At 47.3% G+C, this 19,783-nt stretch overlaps 2 protein-coding genes across 4 annotated transcripts in view; both read right to left on the bottom strand.

Moving 5' to 3' along the window:
• LOC139389834 (rho guanine nucleotide exchange factor 1-like) overlaps positions 1-1,976 on the bottom strand; it is a 58,789-nt gene extending 56,813 nt beyond the window's left edge. The window contains exon 1 of one of the 3 annotated variants that reach the window (XM_071136816.1): positions 1,675-1,976. The gene's annotated coding sequence lies outside the window, so the exon portion shown is untranslated. The remainder of the gene's footprint in view (positions 1-1,674) is intronic. The other 2 variants (XM_071136824.1, XM_071136809.1) reach the window with 2 other exon arrangements.
• Positions 1,977-6,337: 4,361 nt separating this feature from the next.
• The window catches only part of LOC139405784 (ETS domain-containing transcription factor ERF-like), a 47,425-nt gene continuing 33,979 nt past the window's right edge, over positions 6,338-19,783 (bottom strand). Inside the window, exons 4-6 of the mRNA XM_071148207.1 lie at positions 17,462-17,645; positions 15,309-15,438; positions 6,338-7,176 (exon numbers count right to left, since the gene is read on the bottom strand). Of these exons, the coding sequence (XP_071004308.1) occupies positions 6,338-7,176; positions 15,309-15,438; positions 17,462-17,645 (1,153 nt within the window). The remainder of the gene's footprint in view (positions 7,177-15,308; positions 15,439-17,461; positions 17,646-19,783) is intronic.

Below are 19,783 nucleotides of genomic sequence, written 5' to 3'. Positions count from 1 at the left end.
TGACCCAAGTTAAACAATTTAAAGGCAATGCTACCAAATACTAATTGAGTGTATGTAAACTTCTGACCCACTGGGAATGTGATGAAAGAAAGAAAAGCTGAAAAAAATAATTCTATTAGTCTGACATTTCACATTCTTAAAATAAAGTGATGATCCTAACTGGCCTAAGACAGGGAATTTTTACTAGGATTAAATGTCAGGAATTGTGAAAAACTGAGTTTAAATGTACTTGGCTAAGATGTATGTAAACTTCCAACATCAACTGTATATTATTCTCTTGATCTTTGATCCCAGAATTTCTAAGTCACCGAAGTCACTGTTACTACAGGAGTTGGTTAACACCCGGTACTCTACCCTGCACCTTACAGACTGCTTTGCCCTATGTACATAGTGATTGAACACTGGTCACCTTAATAATGTTTACATACTGTTTTACCCACTTCATATGTATATACTGTATTCTAGTCATGGCTCATCCTATACAACTACTGCTGTACACGCCTTCTCTATTAATATACTGTCTATACCAGTTTATATATATTACAGACATTGACATTGCTCGTTCTGAAATGTTTTATTTATACTTATTGGATTATGTGCATATTGTTGTGTATTGCTAGGTACTATTACCGCATTGTTGGATGCTAGAAACACAAGCATTTCGCTGCACCTGCGATAACATCTGCATATGCAATCAATACATTTATTTGATTTTGATTTGTAGAGGATTAAACAGAACAATGGGGGAGGGGAGTTAGACAAAGGGGAGGGGAGTTAGACAAAGGGGAGGGGAGTTAGACAAAGGGGAGGGGAGTTAGACAAAGGGGAGGGGAGTTAGACAAAGGGGAGGGGAGTTAGACAAAGGGGAGGGGAGAGGCAAAAAGGGCCAAAAGTGGGATGGACTCCAGTGACAGATGTGTGTTTGTGTAGCTGCTGTACTTTTCATATAGAAAGAGAAAATAGTGTGATCAACTGGAGTGCAGGAGAAATATGCTACAGATAAACCTACTGGTACAATCTCATAACTTGCTATCAGTAGGCTATCTAATCAGTATAATGTATGTGTAATTATGTCTAAAAAAAACTCAGACTTTAGGCTCAGCTAAATCAAACATGGCTATTAATGTTATTTGATAAAATATACTTTTTAGATTTTAAATGTCACGTTGAAATACTCGTAAAAAAATACATAGGCAAGCAAATCATTGCACGTAGGCCTGGCCACATTGCTGGCAATAACTGCTATAGTTACAGAGTTACATTAAATCATAGGCTACAATGTTGCGAGTAATTTTACAATTATGCTCTTTGCAACATTTTTGTAACATGACGGATAGCGATACTTTGTAGCCTGCTAAAAAATATCACACGTACCCTTCAAATACCAGTATGCTTCAGCAAGTCCTACTCTGTAATGAAAATCGTGTTTAATTAACTCTAAAACACCTGATTTTGGGACTCGAGAGAACGAGATGTTCCGCTAGACTGTAGCCAAACACAACATTCCTTTAGCTAGACGTTAACTAAAGGCTGTCTGGAGAGCTGGCTAGCGAGAGACAAGCCTTTACTCGCGGAATAACCTCATTAAATCCCAAGTTTTTTTATAAGTAACTAAGCATCGAATGTATGTACATGTTAATATATATTATCAAAATGTTTCAACGAGGTACTCACCTCAAAATACAGCAACAAAAAAAAGACTGACAAACGTCTATTATGGTTCGCTGTTCGAAAGTTGTCGTATGTCGCTGGAAAAAAACATTGTACGCGGAAGTACAAATTCAAGTGCACAATTTCCCCTTGCCTGATTATTTTATCTGCATAAACCACTGGCAAAGTCATGCATGACGATGTCAAAATATATTGGTTTGATGTAATAATACAGTTTTCAATATGATCTAGCTATATAAAATCTGGTTTTCATGTAACTTTTTCCATCCCCAGTTGTTTCCTGATGGGCTACCATACTAGATTGTGTTACACGGTATTCGGTCCCCTCGACTACCCATGGGAGTCAAGTTTATATTTTCACTCATAAGGTAATCCGTGTTGAAATATTAATTATGGAATTGAACGCATTATGTCAATTATTGAACAGTATTGAAACCCTGAACTAGTGCATGCATAAATACATTTAGGAATATCCAGTAGAGGTAATGCTTTTGTTTCGTAAACTTCTGTTTCACTTAGCAATATGATCTCATGTGTTTCATAATTCACAAATAGGCTATCACACAAAGTATTTCCGATTGAGGTAGTGTTGGCTGTTTGTGAAAGTTTAGGGCATGCACCTATCTTGTTTTGTCATCTTCTTAATTTCCCTTCTTCATCATATCCGATCTTTACTACCCCCCCCCCCCCCCCCCCCCCCCCCCCCCCATACGTCCGAAATTGCACCCTATTCACTTGATAGAGATATGTAGAGAAAACTATGCAATTTCTAGACTTTTTAAATCAACGGGTAGGCGGCAGATTTTCATGTCATCATATCCTTGGGAGAGGAGGCCATATGGCATATGCTGTCCCATTACCCTGACTATTACAACTCGTTGAACTCAATCAGTCAATTACACATGCAAGGAAAATAAGACTAAGGGAAACCATGGCCAATTTTTACTCATGCTCATGAAATCAAACCCTTCCATGATATAATGCAAACTATTCATGTAAACTAGATAAGGTCATTCATTACATTGTAATATAGGTCCAGGTTCGCCACCCTGTGGAGAAAGGATGCTCTACACCAGGGGTCTCAAGCAGGCCTATAGGAGCCTCTTCCTGTGTAAAGCACACACATTCACACAATGAGTTCAGTGCCAACAACAGTCCAATCTCCAGAATAATGTTTATTGCTTTGGAAGTTATTCATATTTTTTTTCTTGTTTTTGATCTTTCCATTTTTCCTCTTTACAATAAAACAAAGAAATGTGACATTATTTCACGGCATGATCATTTTGGATGTGTTTACACATACATTCACAAAGGAAAGAGTATTTACAGTGGTGTTGGTAAATGCCACACAGAGATCATGAAACAGAGATTTCTGGTAGAATCCAACAAATATAGAATTACATGACCTTTACAATAGGGCTTTCACACCTAATGTTACACCGCCACCTGTTACAAACCATACCATATGAATCTGTACAATGTGGGGTAGTTAGGATGCACTCTGTGCTTCAAAGTGAGCAACATGGAATGTCTCTAGTTGGTATTGAGATACTTTGCACCTCTTGTTTTAATTTCTACAAGGGGAGCTATTGCCTAACTGTTGCCATGGATAAAAAGCTTAGACTCAAAAATAATCTACATTTTTTTGTTGTAATGGTAGTTGAAAGAATGTGCTGAAACCAATATTATTCCCATTTGAGAAATGACAGAGCAGTTACACTGGGTGAATGCTAACTATAAAAATAAGACTACCAGAATATTTAAACCCAAAGGGCATCTTGGAAAATGACCAAAGGGCACAATTAGCTGGGGTTGAGAAAATATGAGACAATTCCCCATATATGAGTCCTCCTCATAGAAAAAACATCTTTCCAGCGCAGATACTCTGACTGCTGTTAATTATTTAAATCTTTAATACACCTATACTTGTCAATTTCCCAACATTATTTAAATACATAATTAAATCACACCAACACAGCAAACTTTTATAATATTGATAATAATTAAATGTAATGTACACCATAATAAAATATATACAATGAAATATTGATACAAATTCTAGATTTGTCCAGCTCTCTTTTGCTCTCTCTTTCTCTTTCTCTCCCTCTCACTGAAGAAAGTTAAGCAATTTAAATTAGCATTAAACAATAACAAACAAACAAGTATGGAGTTAGAAATGTGCATTACAATACCAGAGCATTACATTAGCAGAGCAAAATGACTAATTGTTTGGATTTGGGGGATGATCATTTTTCCCAACAAACAATGAACTGTAGCAGCCTCCTATAAAGACCACCAGCTGGCAATGTTTGACTATGTTTTGAACAGACAAATACATACCGGTACCCAAGAAAAGGAATCCCCAAAAAACTAAAGTAATATCTCCGTCAGATATAATTTATTGCGGCCATTATTGCAATTAATCTTATGTGTGTATATTGAAGTGTTGTTTATTATTGTTCTAGTATTATATTTTAATGTAATTCATTATACATTTGACTTCTATTTATGCAGTTTGATGGACCCATTGCAGTAACACGGTAACAAACGAATAGCACAGAACAACGTACAATGCTGTTAAAGCTCAAAACATCACTGAAACCTTGAGACAATAAAATGTGTGGGAGCACATGATGAATAAGTAGTGCACATACATCTGAAACATGGTAGACTCTCAGTAATGTTGAAATCAGCAAGCTCACTATCTCAGCTATGTTGGACAAGTACCCATGTAAAGAGAGAGCGGAAGGGTGGAGAGTGAGAAGAAGGGTGGACAGAGATAAGAAGGGTGGAGAGAGAGAAGAAGGGTGGAGAGAGAGAAGAAGATTGGAGAGCGAGAAGAAGGGTGGAGAGAGAGAAGAAGATTGGAGAGAGAGAAGAAGGGTGGAGAGAGAGAAGAAGGGTGGAGAGAGAGAAGAAGGGTGGAGAGAGAGAAGAAGATTGGAGAGAGAGAAGAAGGGTGGAGAGAGAGAAGAAGGGTGGAGAGAGAGAAGAAGGGTGGAGAGAGAGAAGAAGGGTGGAGAGAGAGAAGAAGATTGGAGAGAGAGAAGAAGATTGGAGAGAGAGAAGAAGATTGGAGAGAGAGAAGAAGGGTGGAGAGAGAGAAGAAGGGTGGAGAGAGAGAAGAAGATTGGAGAGAGAGAAGAAGATTGGAGAGAGAGAAGAAGATTGGAGAGAGAGAAGAAGGGTGGAGAGAGAGAAGAAGGGTGGAGAGAGAGAAGAAGGGTGGAGAGAGAGAAGAAGGGTGGAGAGAGAGAAGAAGGGTGGAGAGAGAGAAGAAGGGTGGAGAGAGAGAAGAAGGGTGGAGAGAGAGAAGAAGGGTGGAGAGAGAGAAGAAGGGTGGAGAGAGAGAAGAAGGGTGGAGAGAGAGAAGAAGGGTGGAGAGAGAGAAGAAGGGTGGAGAGAGAGAAGAAGGGTGGAGAGAGAGAAGGGTGGAGAGAGAGAAGAAGGGTGGAGAGAGAGAAGAAGGGTGGAGAGAGAGAAGAAGGGTGGAGAGAGAGAAGAAGGGTGGAGAGAGAGAAGAAGGGTGGAGAGAGAGAAGAAGGGTGGAGAGAGAGAAGAAGGGTGGAGAGAGAGAAGAAGGGTGGAGAGAGAGAAGAAGGGTGGAGAGAGAGAAGAAGGGTGGAGAGAGAGAAGAAGGGTGGAGAGAGAGAAGAAGGGTGGAGAGAGAGAAGAAGGGTGGAGAGAGAGAAGAAGGGTGGAGAGAGAGAAGAAGGGTGGAGAGAGAGAAGAAGGGTGAGAGAGAGAAGAAGGGTGGAGAGAGAGAAGAAGGGTGGAGAGAGAGAAGAAGGGTGGAGAGAGAGAAGAAGGGTGGAGAGAGAGAAGAAGGGTGGAGAGAGAGAAGAAGGGTGGAGAGAGAGAAGAAGGGTGGAGAGAGAGAAGAAGATTGGAGAGAGAGAAGAAGGGTGGAGAGAGAGAATAAGGGTGGAGAGAGAGAAGAAGGGTGGAGAGAGAGAAGAAGGGTGGAGAGAGAGAAGAAGATTGGAGAGAGAGAAGAAGGGTGGAGAGAGAGAAGAAGGGTGGAGAGAGAGAAGAAGGGTGGAGAGAGAGAAGAAGGGTGGAGAGAGAGAAGAAGGGAGGAGGGTGGAGAGAAGAAGGGTGGAGAGAGAGAAGAAGGGTGGAGAGAGAGAAGAAGGGTGGAGAGAGAGAAGAAGGGTGGAGAGAGAGAAGAAGGGTGAGAGAGAGAGAAGAAGGGTGGAGAGAGAGAAGAAGGGTGGAGAGAGAGAAGAAGGGTGGAGAGAGAGAAGAAGGGTGGAGAGAGAGAGAAGAGAGAAGAAGGGTGGAGAGAGAGAGAAGGGTGGAGAGAGAGAAGAAGGGTGGAGAGAGAGAAGAAGGGTGGAGAGAGAGAAGAAGGGTGGAGAGAGAGAAGAAGGGTGGAGAGAGAGAAGAAGGGTGGAGAGAGAGAAGAAGGGTGGAGAGAGAGAAGAAGGGTGGAGAGAGAGAAGAAGGGTGGAGAGAGAGAAGAAGGGTGGAGAGAGAGAAGAAGGGTGGAGAGAGAGAAGAAGGGTGGAGAGAGAGAAGAAGGGTGGAGAGAGAGAGAGGAAGAAAAAAAACAGACGGGGCAAGACGGCTCAAATAAAGGACAACATAACAGATGAAGGGAGCGAAAGAGAGAAGGAGAGAGAGGAGGGAACGAGAGAGAGAGAGAGTTATCTATTAGAATCTATTAGCTGTGGATCAATTTTAGAGTCTCTGTCTCCCTGTGCCGTTCAACCAGAGCCATGGAGGGAGAGAGGGTTAGAGGGAGGGACGGAGGGGGAGGGGTGAGGGGCACCAGGCTCTTGAGGGGATGGGAGGACACGGGGGGAGGGAGGGAGGAGAGAGGTGGCAGTGCTCCCCCTTTCTTCCCCTCCACCAGGATCTGTGATCGACCACTCAGCCTGGTCTCCTTGGTGATGCTGAAGTCAGGCTCGTTGTCGTTGTCTGAGCTGCAGTCGCTCAGATCTGTGATCTCCAGGTCCGAGTCTGACTCTGGGTCCTGCTTCACCCCGCCTCGCCGCTCCGATGGGCTCTGTCGCCCCCCAGCACCACCACCAAGAACCATTCCTCCCAGACCCAGCCCTAACCCTAACCCTATCCCCAACCCAGGCTCCGTGCCTGGGGTATTGGTCTCCCTTCTCTCCCTCTCACCCACAGAGCCCCCGTTGAGAATGTCTGTTCGGCCCAGCGACAGAGCACCAGGATAAGGAGGCAAGCAGAGTCTGGGCTGCCCACCTGCCGTGCCGTTAGTAACCCCGGTCTGGCCTGCTGCTCCCCTCTCTCCCCCTCCTGCCACCTCTCCCGGGGGTAATAGGGAGGAGAAGGGGTGAGGCAGCTGGCCCAGGCTGGTCTGCAGCGGGTTGGGGTAGAAGTGGGAGGGATAGAGGGAGCCGGGGGGCAGCTTGGGGCAGTTGTTGAGGGAGAAGGCTCCTGAGAGGTAGGGATTGAAGCCCCAGGGGTAATCGAAGGGAGGGTTGCGGGGGTAAGGACCCAACAGGGACGGGGGCTTGGAGTAACAGGGAGCGGCTGGAAGAGAACAGAGACACAGAGACAGAGGTTAGCTCTCTGAAGGGGTAAAGGTCTCCTGACATACCACATCCAAGCATGTTCACTAATTATGCTCTGCAATAATTAGCAACGCAAATCCACAGCTATGCGCTGGGGCAAAATGGGAGCGCTGTTGATTTGAATAGAACCCTGATCTTAGTCTATATGCCTGCCAGACCTATTCACACATTCAACTGGTTCACAACAAATATGAACATAATGAGAGATATGCTGTCTGGCTGATTAAAGTATCCCGTTAATAACAGAATAGTTATGCCAGTGTAATGAAATAATACTGTCTAAGAAAAAAGGAAAATGGACTGTGGTAAGAGAAATCCAGTTATTGGTGAAGTCAACTGAATAACAGAAAAACACAACTCGCACACTCTGGCACTCTACTTAGCTCCATCATACTTTCAGAAACCTGATTAACATAACAGCTGATATAATGTGTATGTGTATTACATCAGCTTCCCTATATGCATCATTTAATAACAACTGAAACAAAGGAGGTAAATCTGAGGTGATACTGGAATTACATTTTAGTGCGTGAACAAAATAACTCTCTATGACCCCGACTGTAGTTCCTTCCAACAACAGACAACAAACTCAAATATTTACCCCATCTCTCTCTCTCTACCTCTCTACCCCCTCTCTCTCTACCTCTCTACCCCCCTCTCTCTCTACCTCTCTACCTCTCTCTCTCTCTACCTCTCTACCCCCTCTCTCTCTACCTCTCTACCCCCTCTCTCTCTACCTCTCTACCCCCCTCTCTCTCTACCTCTCTACCCCTCTCTCTCTCTACCTCTCTCTACCTCTCTCTCTACCTCTCTACCCCCTCTCTCTCTACCTCTCTACCCCCTCTCTCTCTACCTCTCTACCCCCCTCTCTCTCTACCTCTCTACCCCCCTCTCTCTCTACCTCTCTACCCCCCTCTCTCTCTACCTCTCTACCCCCCTCTCTCTACCTCTCTACCCCTCTCTCTCTCTACCTCTCTCTACCTCTCTACCCCCTCTCTCTCTACCTCTCTACCCCCTCTCTCTCTACCTCTCTACCCCCCTCTCTCTCTACCTCTCTACCCCCTCTCTCTCTACCTCTCTACCCCCCTCTCTCTCTACCTCTCTACCCCTCTCTCTCTCTACCTCTCTCTACCTCTCTCTCTACCTCTCTACCCCCTCTCTCTCTACCTCTCTACCCCCTCTCTCTCTACCTCTCTACCCCCCTCTCTCTCTACCTCTCTACCCCCTCTCTCTCTACCTCTCTACCCCCTCTCTCTCTACCTCTCTACCCCCCTCTCTCTCTACCTCTCTACCCCCCTCTCTCTCTACCTCTCTACCCCCCTCTCTCTCTACCTCTCTACCCCCCTCTCTCTCTACCTCTCTACCCCCCTCTCTCTCTACCTCTCTACCCCCCTCTCTCTCTACCTCTCTACCCCTCTCTCTCTACCTCTCTACCCCCCTCTCTCTCTACCTCTCTACCCCCCTCTCTCTCTACCTCTCTACCCCCCTCTCTCTCTACCTCTCTACCCCCCTCTCTCTCTACCTCTCTACCCCTCTCTCTCTCTACCTCTCTACCCCCTCTCTCTCTACCTCTCTACCCCCCTCTCTCTCTACCTCTCTACCCCCCTCTCTCTCTACCTCTCTACCCCTCTCTCTCTCTACCTCTCTACCCCCCTCTCTCTCTACCTCTCTACCCCTCTCTCTCTCTACCTCTCTCTACCCCCCTCTCTCTCTACCCCCCTCTCTCTCTACCTCTCTACCCCCCTCTCTCTCTACCTCTCTACCCCTCTCTCTCTCTCTACCTCTCTACCCCCTCTCTCTCTACCTCTCTACCCCCTCTCTCTCTACCTCTCTACCCCCTCTCTCTCTACCTCTCTACCCCCTCTCTCTCTACCTCTCTACCCCCTCTCTCTCTACCTCTCTACCCCCTCTCTCTCTACCTCTCTACCCCCTCTCTCTCTACCTCTCTACCCCCTCTCTCTCTACCTCTCTACCCCCTCTCTCTCTACCTCTCTACCCCCCTCTCTCTCTACCTCTCTACCCCCCTCTCTCTCTACCTCTCTACCCCCTCTCTCTCTACCTCTCTACCCCCTCTCTCTCTACCTCTCTACCCCCCTCTCTCTCTACCTCTCTACCCCCTCTCTCTCTACCTCTCTACCCCCTCTCTCTCTACCTCTCTACCCCCTCTCTCTCTACCTCTCTACCCCCTCTCTCTCTACCTCTCTACCCCCCTCTCTCTCTACCTCTCTACCCCCCTCTCTCTCTACCTCTCTACCCCCTCTCTCTCTACCTCTCTACCCCCTCTCTCTCTACCTCTCTACCCCCCTCTCTCTCTACCTCTCTACCCCTCTCTCTCTCTACCTCTCTCTCTACCTCTCTACCCCCCTCTCTCTCTACCTCTCTACCCCCTCTCTCTCTACCTCTCTACCCCCCTACCTCTCTCTACCTCTCTCTCTCTACCTCTCTCTACCTCTCTCTCTACCTCTCTACCCCTCTCTCTCTCTACCTCTCTCTACCTCTCTCTCTACCTCTCTACCCCCCTCTCTCTCTACCTCTCTACCCCCCTCTCTCTCTACCTCTCTACCCCCTCTCTCTCTACCTCTCTACCCCCCTCTCTCTCTACCTCTCTACCCCTCTCTCTCTCTACCTCTCTCTCTACCTCTCTACCCCCCTCTCTCTCTACCTCTCTACCCCCTCCCTCTCTCTACCTCTCCCTCTCTACCTCTCTCTACCTCTCTACCTCTGCCTCTCTACCTCTACCTCTCTACCTCTACCTCTCTACCTCTACCTCTCTACCTCTACCCCTCTCTCTCTACCTCTCTACACCTCTACACCTCTACACCTCTACACCTCTACACCTCTACCTCTCTACCTCTCTACCTCTCTACCTCTCTACCCCTCTCTCTATCTCTCTCTCTATCTCTCTCTCTACACCTCTCTTTCTCTACCCCTCTCTCTCTCTACCCCTCTCTCTCTCTACCTCTCTACCTCTACCTCTCTACCTCTCTACCTCTCTACCTCTCTACCTCTCTACCTCTACCTCTACACCTCTCTCTCTACACCTCTCTACCTCTACCCCTCTCTCTCTCTACCTCTCTCTCTCTCTACCTCTCTCTCTCTCTACCTCTCTCTACCTCTACCTCTCTCTTCCTCCCCCTCTCTCTTCCTCCCCCTCTCTCTCTTCCTCCCCCTCTCTCTATTCCTCCCGCTCTCTCTCTCTCTCTCTCTCTTCCTCCCGCTCTCTCTCTCTCTCTCTCTCCCTCCCGCTCTCTCTCTCTCTTCCTCCCGCTCTCTCTCTCTCCTCCTCCCGCTCTCTCTCTCTCTCCCGCTCTCTCTCTCTCCCCCTCCCGCTCTCTCTCTCTCTCCCGCTCTCTCTCTCTCTCCCGCTCTCTCTCTCTCTCCCGCTCTCTCTCTCTCTCTCTCCCGCTCTCTCTCTCTCTCCCGCTCTCTCTCTCTCTCTCTCTCTCTCCTTCTCCCGCTCTCTCTCTCTCTCTCTTCCTCCCGCTCTCTCTCTCGCTTCCTCCCCCTCTCTCTCTACCTCTCTACCCCCTCTCTCTCTACCTCTCTACCCCCTCTCTCTCTACCTCTCTACCCCCTCTCTCTCTACCTCTCTACCCCCTCTCTCTCTACCTCTCTACCCCCTCTCTCTCTACCTCTCTACCCCCTCTCTCTCTACCTCTCTACCCCCTCTCTCTCTACCTCTCTACCCCCCTCTCTCTCTACCTCTCTACCCCCCTCTCTCTCTACCTCTCTACCCCCTCTCTCTCTACCTCTCTACCCCCCTCTCTCTCTACCTCTCTACCCCTCTCTCTCTCTACCTCTCTCTCTACCTCTCTACCCCCCTCTCTCTCTACCTCTCTACCCCCCTCTCTCTCTACCTCTCTACCCCCCTACCTCTCTCTACCTCTCTCTCTCTACCTCTCTCTACCTCTCTCTCTACCTCTCTACCCCTCTCTCTCTCTACCTCTCTCTACCTCTCTCTCTACCTCTCTACCCCCCTCTCTCTCTACCTCTCTACCCCCCTCTCTCTCTACCTCTCTACCCCCTCTCTCTCTACCTCTCTACCCCCCTCTCTCTCTACCTCTCTACCCCTCTCTCTCTCTACCTCTCTCTCTACCTCTCTACCCCCCTCTCTCTCTACCTCTCTACCCCCTCCCTCTCTCTACCTCTCCCTCTCTACCTCTCTCTACCTCTCTACCTCTGCCTCTCTACCTCTACCTCTCTACCTCTACCTCTCTACCTCTACCTCTCTACCTCTACCCCTCTCTCTCTACCTCTCTACACCTCTACACCTCTACACCTCTACACCTCTACACCTCTACACCTCTACACCTCTACACCTCTACACCTCTACACCTCTACCTCTCTACCTCTCTACCTCTCTACCCCTCTACCTCTCTACCCCTCTCTCTATCTCTCTCTCTATCTCTCTCTCTACACCTCTCTTTCTCTACCCCTCTCTCTCTCTACCTCTCTACCTCTCTACCTCTCTACCTCTCTACCTCTCTACCTCTCTACCTCTCTACCTCTCTACCTCTCTACCTCTACCTCTACACCTCTCTCTCTACACCTCTCTACCTCTACCCCTCTCTCTCTCTACCTCTCTCTCTCTCTACCTCTCTCTCTCTCTACCTCTCTCTCTCTCTACCTCTCTCTACCTCTACCTCTCTCTTCCTCCCCCTCTCTCTTCCTCCCCCTCTCTCTCTTCCTCCCCCTCTCTCTATTCCTCCCGCTCTCTCTCTCTCTCTCTCTCTTCCTCCCGCTCTCTCTCTCTCTCTCTCTCCCTCCCGCTCTCTCTCTCTCTTCCTCCCGCTCTCTCTCTCTCCTCCTCCCGCTCTCTCTCTCTCTCCCGCTCTCTCTCTCTCCTCCTCCCGCTCTCTCTCTCTCTCCCGCTCTCTCTCTCTCTCCCGCTCTCTCTCTCTCTCTCCCGCTCTCTCCCTCTCTCCCGCTCTCTCTCTCTCTCTCTCCCGCTCTCTCTCTCTCTCCCGCTCTCTCTCTCTCTCTCTCTCTCCTTCTCCCGCTCTCTCTCTCTCTCCCGCTCTCTCTCTCTCTCTCTCTCTCCTTCTCCCGCTCTCTCTCTCTCTCTCTTCCTCCCGCTCTCTCTCTCGCTTCCTCCCGCTCTCTCTCTCTCCTCCTCCCGCTCCATCTCTCTCTCTCTCTCTTCCTCCCGCTCCATCTCTCTCTCTCTCTCTTCCTCCCGCTCTCTCTCTCTCTCTTCCTCCCGCTCTCTCTCTCTCTCTCTTCCTCCCGCTCTCTCTCTCTCTCTTCCTCCTGCTCTCTCTCTCTCTCCTCCTCCCGCTCTCTCTCTCCCTCTTCCTCCCGCTCTCTCTCTCTCTTCCTCCCGCTCTCTCTCTCTCTCTTCCTCCCGCTCTCTCTCTCTCTCTCTCCTCCTCCCGCTCTCTCTCTCTCTCTCTCTCCTCCTCCCGCTCTCTCTCTCTCTCTCTCTCTCTCTCTCCTCCTCCCGCTCTCTCTCTCTCTCTCTCTCTCCTCCTCCCGCTCTCTCTCTCTCTTTTTCCCGCTCTCTCTCTCTCTCTCTTCCTCCCGCTCTCTCTCTCGTCCTCCCGCTCTCTCTCTCTCTCGTCCTCCCGCTCTCTCTCTCGTCCTCCCGCTCTCTCTCTCTCGTCCTCCCGCTCTCTCTCTCTCGTCCTCCCGCTCTCTCTCTCTCTCTCGTCCTCCCGCTCTCTCTCTCGTCCTCCCGCTCTCTCTCTCGTCCTCCCGCTCTCTCTCTCGTCCTCCCGCTCTCTCTCTCGTCCTCCCGCTCTCTCTCTCTCTCGTCCTCCCGCTCTCTCTCTCTCTCGTCCTCCCGCTCTCTCTCTCTCGTCCTCCCGCTCTCTCTCTCTCGTCCTCCTGCTCTCTCTCTCTCGTCCTCCCGCTCTCTCTCTCTCGTCCTCCTGCTCTCTCTCTCTGTTATTTGCTATGGAGGGCTAATTTGACAGTGCTTGAGTCTCTGTGTGCTGGGCCAGCAGTAGCTGGCAGACAAATTAATATTGAATCAGGCACGCAGGCCTCACTTGCTTATGAAAACACAGTAATGGGCGCCCACAGGCCACAAACTGAAGCCTGCACCCTCAATTAGGGCTTTCCTGCCTGGGATGGGATTAGGACAGGGGGGACACATGGGAGGGAGAGGTGGGTGAGGAGGGAAGGTGGGGGGAATAGGACCTGAGGACAAACAAAACAGGGGGGCCAGGTTGTGATGTGAAGGGGAGTGTGTTCACAGTGAACACACACTAACTCACACACACTCACTGTGCTGTAAGAGCACACATTCCGATGCAGTAGCAGGGCTGAAACACACACATGGAGTATCCAGACAGGCAAAGGCATCTGTACACACACACGCACAAACACACACACATATGCCTGCATGCTCACCCACACACAAATGCACACACATAAAACACACACATACAAACTGAAAGATTATATAAAGGGAAAATGCAAATTATTACACTGACATTAATTCTAAAAACCTTAATTGAGCATCTGCCTCGTAATAATACAATTATTTATACTGTAGATCACTCCCATCTAACCCTTCCTCTCACCTGAAGGAGAGTATGAATTGGAGGCAGTAAAGGGACAGATCTCTGCTGTGTAAAGTACTGCAGTGAACATGGATTTGATCTTGTTCCTTCTCTCCTATGCTCTCCTCATTTCCTCTATCATTCTCAGGCTCCACTTTCCATCAGTTCTCCACCTTCCTTCCTTCCTTCCTTCCTTCCTTCCTTCCTTCCCTCTCTCCTCTGTTCTTTACCTTCCCTCTCTCCTCTGTTCTTTACCTTCCCTCTCTCCTCTGTTCTTTACCTTCCCTTTCTCCTCTGTTCTTTACCTTCCCTCTCTCCTCTGTTCTTTATCTTCCCTCTCTCCTCTGTTCTTTACCTTCCCTCTCCTCTCTTTACCTTCCCTCTCCTCTCTTTACCTTCCCTCTCTCCTCTCTTTACCTTCCCTCTCTCCTCTCTTTACCTTCCCTCTCTCCTCTCTTTACCTTCCCTCTCTCCTCTCTTCTTTACCTTCCCTCTCTCCTCTCTTCTTTACCTTCCCTCTCTCCTCTCTTTACCTTCCCTCTCTCCTCTCTTTACCTTCCCTCTCTCCTCTGTTCTTTACCTTCCCTCTCTCCTCTGTTCTTTACCTTCCCTCTCTCATCTGTTCTTTATCTTCCCTCTCTCCTCTCTTTATCTTCCCTCTCTCCTCTGTTCTTTACCTTCCCTCTCTCCTCTGTTCTTTACCTTCCCTCTCTCCTCTGTTCTTTACCTTCCCTCTCTCCTCTGTTCTTTACCTTCCCTCTCTCCTCTGTTCTTTACCTTCCCTCTCTCCTCTGTTCTTTACCTTCCCTCTCTCCTCTGTTCTTTACCTTCCCTCTCTCCTCTGTTCTTTACCTTCCCTCTCTCCTCTCTTTACCTTCCCTCTCTCCTCTGTTCTTTACCTTCCCTCTCTCCTCTGTTCTTTACCTTCCCTCTCTCTTCTGTTCTTTACCTTCCCTCTCTCCTCTGTTCTTTACCTTCCCTCTCTCCTCTGTTCTTTACCTTCCCTCTCTCCTCTGTTCTTTACCTTCCCTCTCTCCTCTCTTTACCTTCCCTCTCTCCTCTCTTTACCTTCCCTCTCTCCTCTGTTCTTTACCTTCCCTCTCTCCTCTGTTCTTTACCTTCCCTCTCTCCTCTGTTCTTTACCTTCCCTCTCTCCTCTGTTCTTTACCTTCCCTCTCTCCTCTGTTCTTTACCTTCCCTCTCTCCTCTGTTCTTTACCTTCCCTCTCTCCTCTCTTTACCTTCCCTCTCTCCTCTCTTTACCTTCCCTCTCTCCTCTCTTTACCTTCCCTCTCTCCTCTCTTTACCTTCCCTCTCTCCTCTGTTCTTTACCTTCCCTCTCTCCTCTGTTATTTACCTTCCCTCTCTCCTCTGTTCTTTACCTTCCCTCTCTCCTCTGTTCTTTACCTTCCCCCTCTCCTCTCTTTACCTTCCCTCTCTCCTCTCTTTACCTTCCCTCTCTCCTCTCTTTACCTTCCCTCTCTCCTCTCTTTACCTTCCCTCTCTCATTTTTCTCAATCATCTTCTACCTTATTTTTACCTCTGTCACCCCTCTCTCCTCTTATCTCTCCTCTTCTCTCTCTCACCTGAGCTGAGGAAGGGGAATGTGTCCAGTCTCAGTTTATCTCCCTCTGGTCCCGGGGCTGTGGCCACTCGATCAAACAGGGAGGTTCCTCTCCCTGACTCTGGCAAACGAGGGAACAGTGACTGCAGGGCCTGGGAGAAAGAGGGAAGACAGAGAGACAGAACAAAAAACATTAGAATCTGCGCATGTCATTTAAGCATTTAATAGCAATTAATTTAATCAGCAAAGAAAAACTAGACTTGTCTTTAGGATCAACCTCCTCTTTAAATCACAATGTATTTAGGGTAAGTCATTTGATGGAGATGGCACCCTGTAGTGTGTGGTGCAAACACACCAACAGTCACAGCAAGGACAGGATAAAAGGAAGTGCCAGGGGACTGAGAGGGAGAGGAGAAGGGAGAACAGAGGAGAAGATGAGGAGAGGAGGTAGGAGGACACAGAGGCTCAAAGACTCAAAGCCAGGAGAAGTACAGAGTCAAATGGAGGCCAACGATTAAGTGGGCACAAAGGCTAAACTACGAGAGATAGAGGGATTGGGCGCCCTTCGAGGAGGGAAGAGTGTGCGGGGACAAAGGAGGGAAAGGTTTGATGGAAGGGAGAGAGAGACTAAACAACATAATAGCTGTGGGGTAAGAGAGAGAGAGAGAGAGAGGGGAGAATGTATGTGTGTGTGTGCCCATGAGGTGTGTGTGTGTGTGTGTGTGTGTGTGTGTGTGTGTGTGTGTGTGTGTGTAGAAGTGCTTTAAAACAGGAAAGAGAAAGGTAGCCAAACAAACGAAACGGTTAAATCACACAGAGTCGAGGGAGACAGAGAGAGAGAGGGAGGATTTCTCTTTTTTTAGAAGAGCTGGGATCAATAATTTCTGTCACCCCTCAGCTTCAAGTTTGAAAAGCGAGACTGTACTTCCAAGCTGCATGATCTGGATTGCTTAACCAAACCTGCATTAATGACCGAACATTGATCTGATCTGACGTATCTACTTGTCTTTTATTTCTTTCATTTTCAATCGATGACAGAGGGATAGGCCATCCGAGACGGGAATGTGAGAAGGGTGGATAACGTCTTCTTTTATTTTAAGGACAAGTTAAAACCATCTCTCCAGTTTCTCCTTCACTCTCTCTGTGACTCTCTTTTTCTATCTTTCAGGACAAGCAAAGACTCTACTAGTCATTTAAAGTTAACTCTATTCCCTTTTAAATAGATTTCATGAATTAAATTAATAAAGATATTATACTATTTGCACTAGTATCACAATGTCCATTTGTTTGTATTTGTAAAACATCTGTAAAAAAAAAAAAAAATTGTCATAGCAATTTCTATATCCAAGCAAATGAGAAAGTATGAATCAGTTAGTGTTTCATTTGAATATATCATCACCTAAATGGATCCATCAGAAATATGCACCCTGAGCACAGACCATTACTTCAATACGTGTATCTATTATTTCTTTACAAACTGTAACAGGACAGTTTTATTCATACAACCTCGCTGGTGTTCCAAGAACATTTATCTCTGTAAAAATTTCAAGATGTCTCTGGGCAAATAATAAGTGAAGAACATTTTATCATGATCAGGACTGCTGCTATTAGAAACAGTGAATAAAAGATGTATGATAAGACACGCGGAATACAATTGATCCTCCCGTAACTGAAGAATGAATACACAGCAGGAGTCTGTACAGTACAATCTGCAGTTCCCTGAGACCAAATGGATTTTTAGCTAGACCCGCTGAATCAAATCAACATTAATAAACAATCAAGTATGGAGTTGTGGCAACCATATTTCCATCTCTCCCTCTCATTTTCCTCCCTTTATTTCTCTCTTTTTTTCCCCAATGTTTGTCGTTGATGGTTCTCAGGTACTCGGAATCTGCTGGTCTTCTATCCAACTTGTCTCTTCATTTTGGTGAATTCAAACATGTACTGTTCAAATGACAGCTCCCTTTAGACAATGTGATGGATTGTGTTAACAGTGGGGAATAACTTGGAGTAGCTGTCTATTCTGGAAAACCTGTAATTCCTGTCCTTACAATCCTCTCTTTCTATTTTCCCTTCATACCCTCTTCCATCCATTACCCTTCTCTCCGTCCCTCCCTCTGTCCTAAACTCCATTCGTTCCTCCATCCCTCACTTCCTCCGTTACTCCCTCCGTACCTCGGGTGTGAGAGGGCTGCAGTCGGGCGCGGCGGAGCCCCCATTGAAGTGGTTCTGGAGCAGGAAGGGGGAGCTGGCCATGTCCAGCAGAGGATAGTTCACCAGCACCACCTTACTGAAGTTAAACTTGTAGGTGAAACGCTTCCCTTTGGTTTTGTGCAAAATACGCTTATTATAGTAGTACCTGGGTGGGGGAGGATGGAGAGAAAGGTGAACGGGAAGAGATTAGGAAAGAGGGAATGGAGAAAGGAGAGAAAAAAATAGGAAGAGTTAGAAACAAATATCCATGTTTTCGTGGATGGTTCACAGCAGGGCTCTCCAACCTGCTTCCTGGAGAGCTACCATTCTGTAGGTTTTCCCTCCAACCTGCTTCCTGGAGAGCTACCATTCTGTAGGTTTTCCCTCCAACCTGCTTCCTGGAGAGCTACCATTCTGTAGGTTTTCCCTCCAACCTGCTTCCTGGAGAGCTACCATTCTGTAGGTTTTCCCTCCAACCTGCTTCCTGGAGAGCTACCATTCTGTAGGTTTTCCCTCCAACCTGCTTCCTGGAGAGCTATCATCCTGTAGGTTTTCCCTCCAACCTGCTTCCTGGAGAGCTATCATCCTGTAGGTTTTCCCTCCAAACCTAATCTAGCGCAACTGATTCTAATAATAAGCTGGTTGGTAAAATTAATCAGGTTAGTTACACCTGGGGTTGGAGCAAAAACCTACAGCAGGGTAGCTCTCCAGGAAGGGTTGGAGAGCCCTGGTCAACAGTAATGTGTTCCCTTAACAGCAGGGGGAACAACACTGGTCCTCCAGGGCTGAACTCCTGCTGGGTTTGTTTCTCCCTGGCATCTCACTGATCAATTCATGTTTTGATTTGATAAAGTCTCCACACACCTCGTTAGGCAGGACTAAATAAGTCCCTGAATAAAACCAAAAACAAGCACATAAACAACATCCCTCCAGAGCCTGATCTGACCTGCTGTGCACTGTTGACATACAGCAATTATTATGTAAATATGAAATATATTTGGGAAGGGCCCGTAAGTAAGTATTTCACTGTTTATCCACACCTGTTGTTTACGAAGCATGTGATGAATACATTTGATTTATTACATGTACAGTATATGTACAGAAATATGATGTATTACATGTACAGTATATGTACAGAAATATGCATAATAGATATACATCAACTCTTGCTGTCAGCGCTTCTGGCATCATTCACAACTGAAGTGCCTCTTTGAGGGCGGGACTACAATGTGAGTGGTGTCTCTATGGAAACAAACTCAGGTGCCAGTCACTCCAACCGTACATGGCTTGTTTCCTGTGCCACCTACTGAGGTGTCACAGGCTACAGTACCTGTCAGAATCCTACACTGTCAGATACTACATACTGCCATATGGTTCAGATGAGAGGGTTGGTACAGAGGTGAGGCGGGGTGGGGGGTGTTCTCAAAACTGAATAAAGAATAAACATATTATATTAAGCTGGTGGCTGTCCTGATACATTCTTAGACTTTCTTTTACTATTTTAAGCATGTAAGTTGTTTAAAATAGGCCTGTGACAAAGTTAAAATCCTGTATAGCTACACTGCAGATGTAAGGTAACAACTTCACAGGCATACATACATACAGTGCATTCGGAAAGTATTCAAAACCCTTCACTTTTTCCACATTTTGGTACGTTACAACCTTATTTCCTCATCAACCTACATACAATACCCTATAATGACAAAGCAAAAACAGTTTTGATTTTTTGCAAATGTATAAAAAATTGAAAACTGAAATATCACATTTACTATCACATATCACAGACCCTTTACTCAGTACTTTGTTGAAGTACCTTTGGCAGAGATTACAGCCTTGAGTCTTCTCAGGTATGACACTACAAGCTTGGCACACCTGTATTTGGGGAGTTTCTCCCACTTTTCTCTGCAGCTCCTCTCGAGCTCTGTCAGATTGGATCTGGAGGGTCACTGCACAGCTATTTTCAGGTCTCTCCAGAGATGTTCGATCGGTTCATGTCCGGGCTCTGGCTGGGCCACTCAAGGACATTGAGACTTGTCCCGAAGCCCCTCCTGCGTTGTCTTGGCTATGTGCCTAGGGTTGTTGTCCTGTTGGAAGGTGAACCTTCGCCCCAGTCTGAGGTCCTGAGCACTCTGGAGCAGGTTTTCATCAAGGATCTCCTTGTACCTTGCTCCGTTCATCTTTCCCTCGATCCTGACTAGTCTCCCAGTCCCTGCCGCTGAAAAACATCCCCACAGCATGATGCTGTCACCACCATGTTTCACCGTAGGGATGGTGCCAGGTTTCCTCCAGACTTGGCATTTAGGC

This window comes from Oncorhynchus clarkii, chromosome 3 (genome assembly GCF_045791955.1).
Source record: "Oncorhynchus clarkii lewisi isolate Uvic-CL-2024 chromosome 3, UVic_Ocla_1.0, whole genome shotgun sequence".
In the NCBI taxonomy this organism is placed as follows: Eukaryota; Metazoa; Chordata; class Actinopteri; order Salmoniformes; family Salmonidae; genus Oncorhynchus; species Oncorhynchus clarkii.
This window is presented reverse-complemented; position numbering and strand designations above follow the sequence as displayed.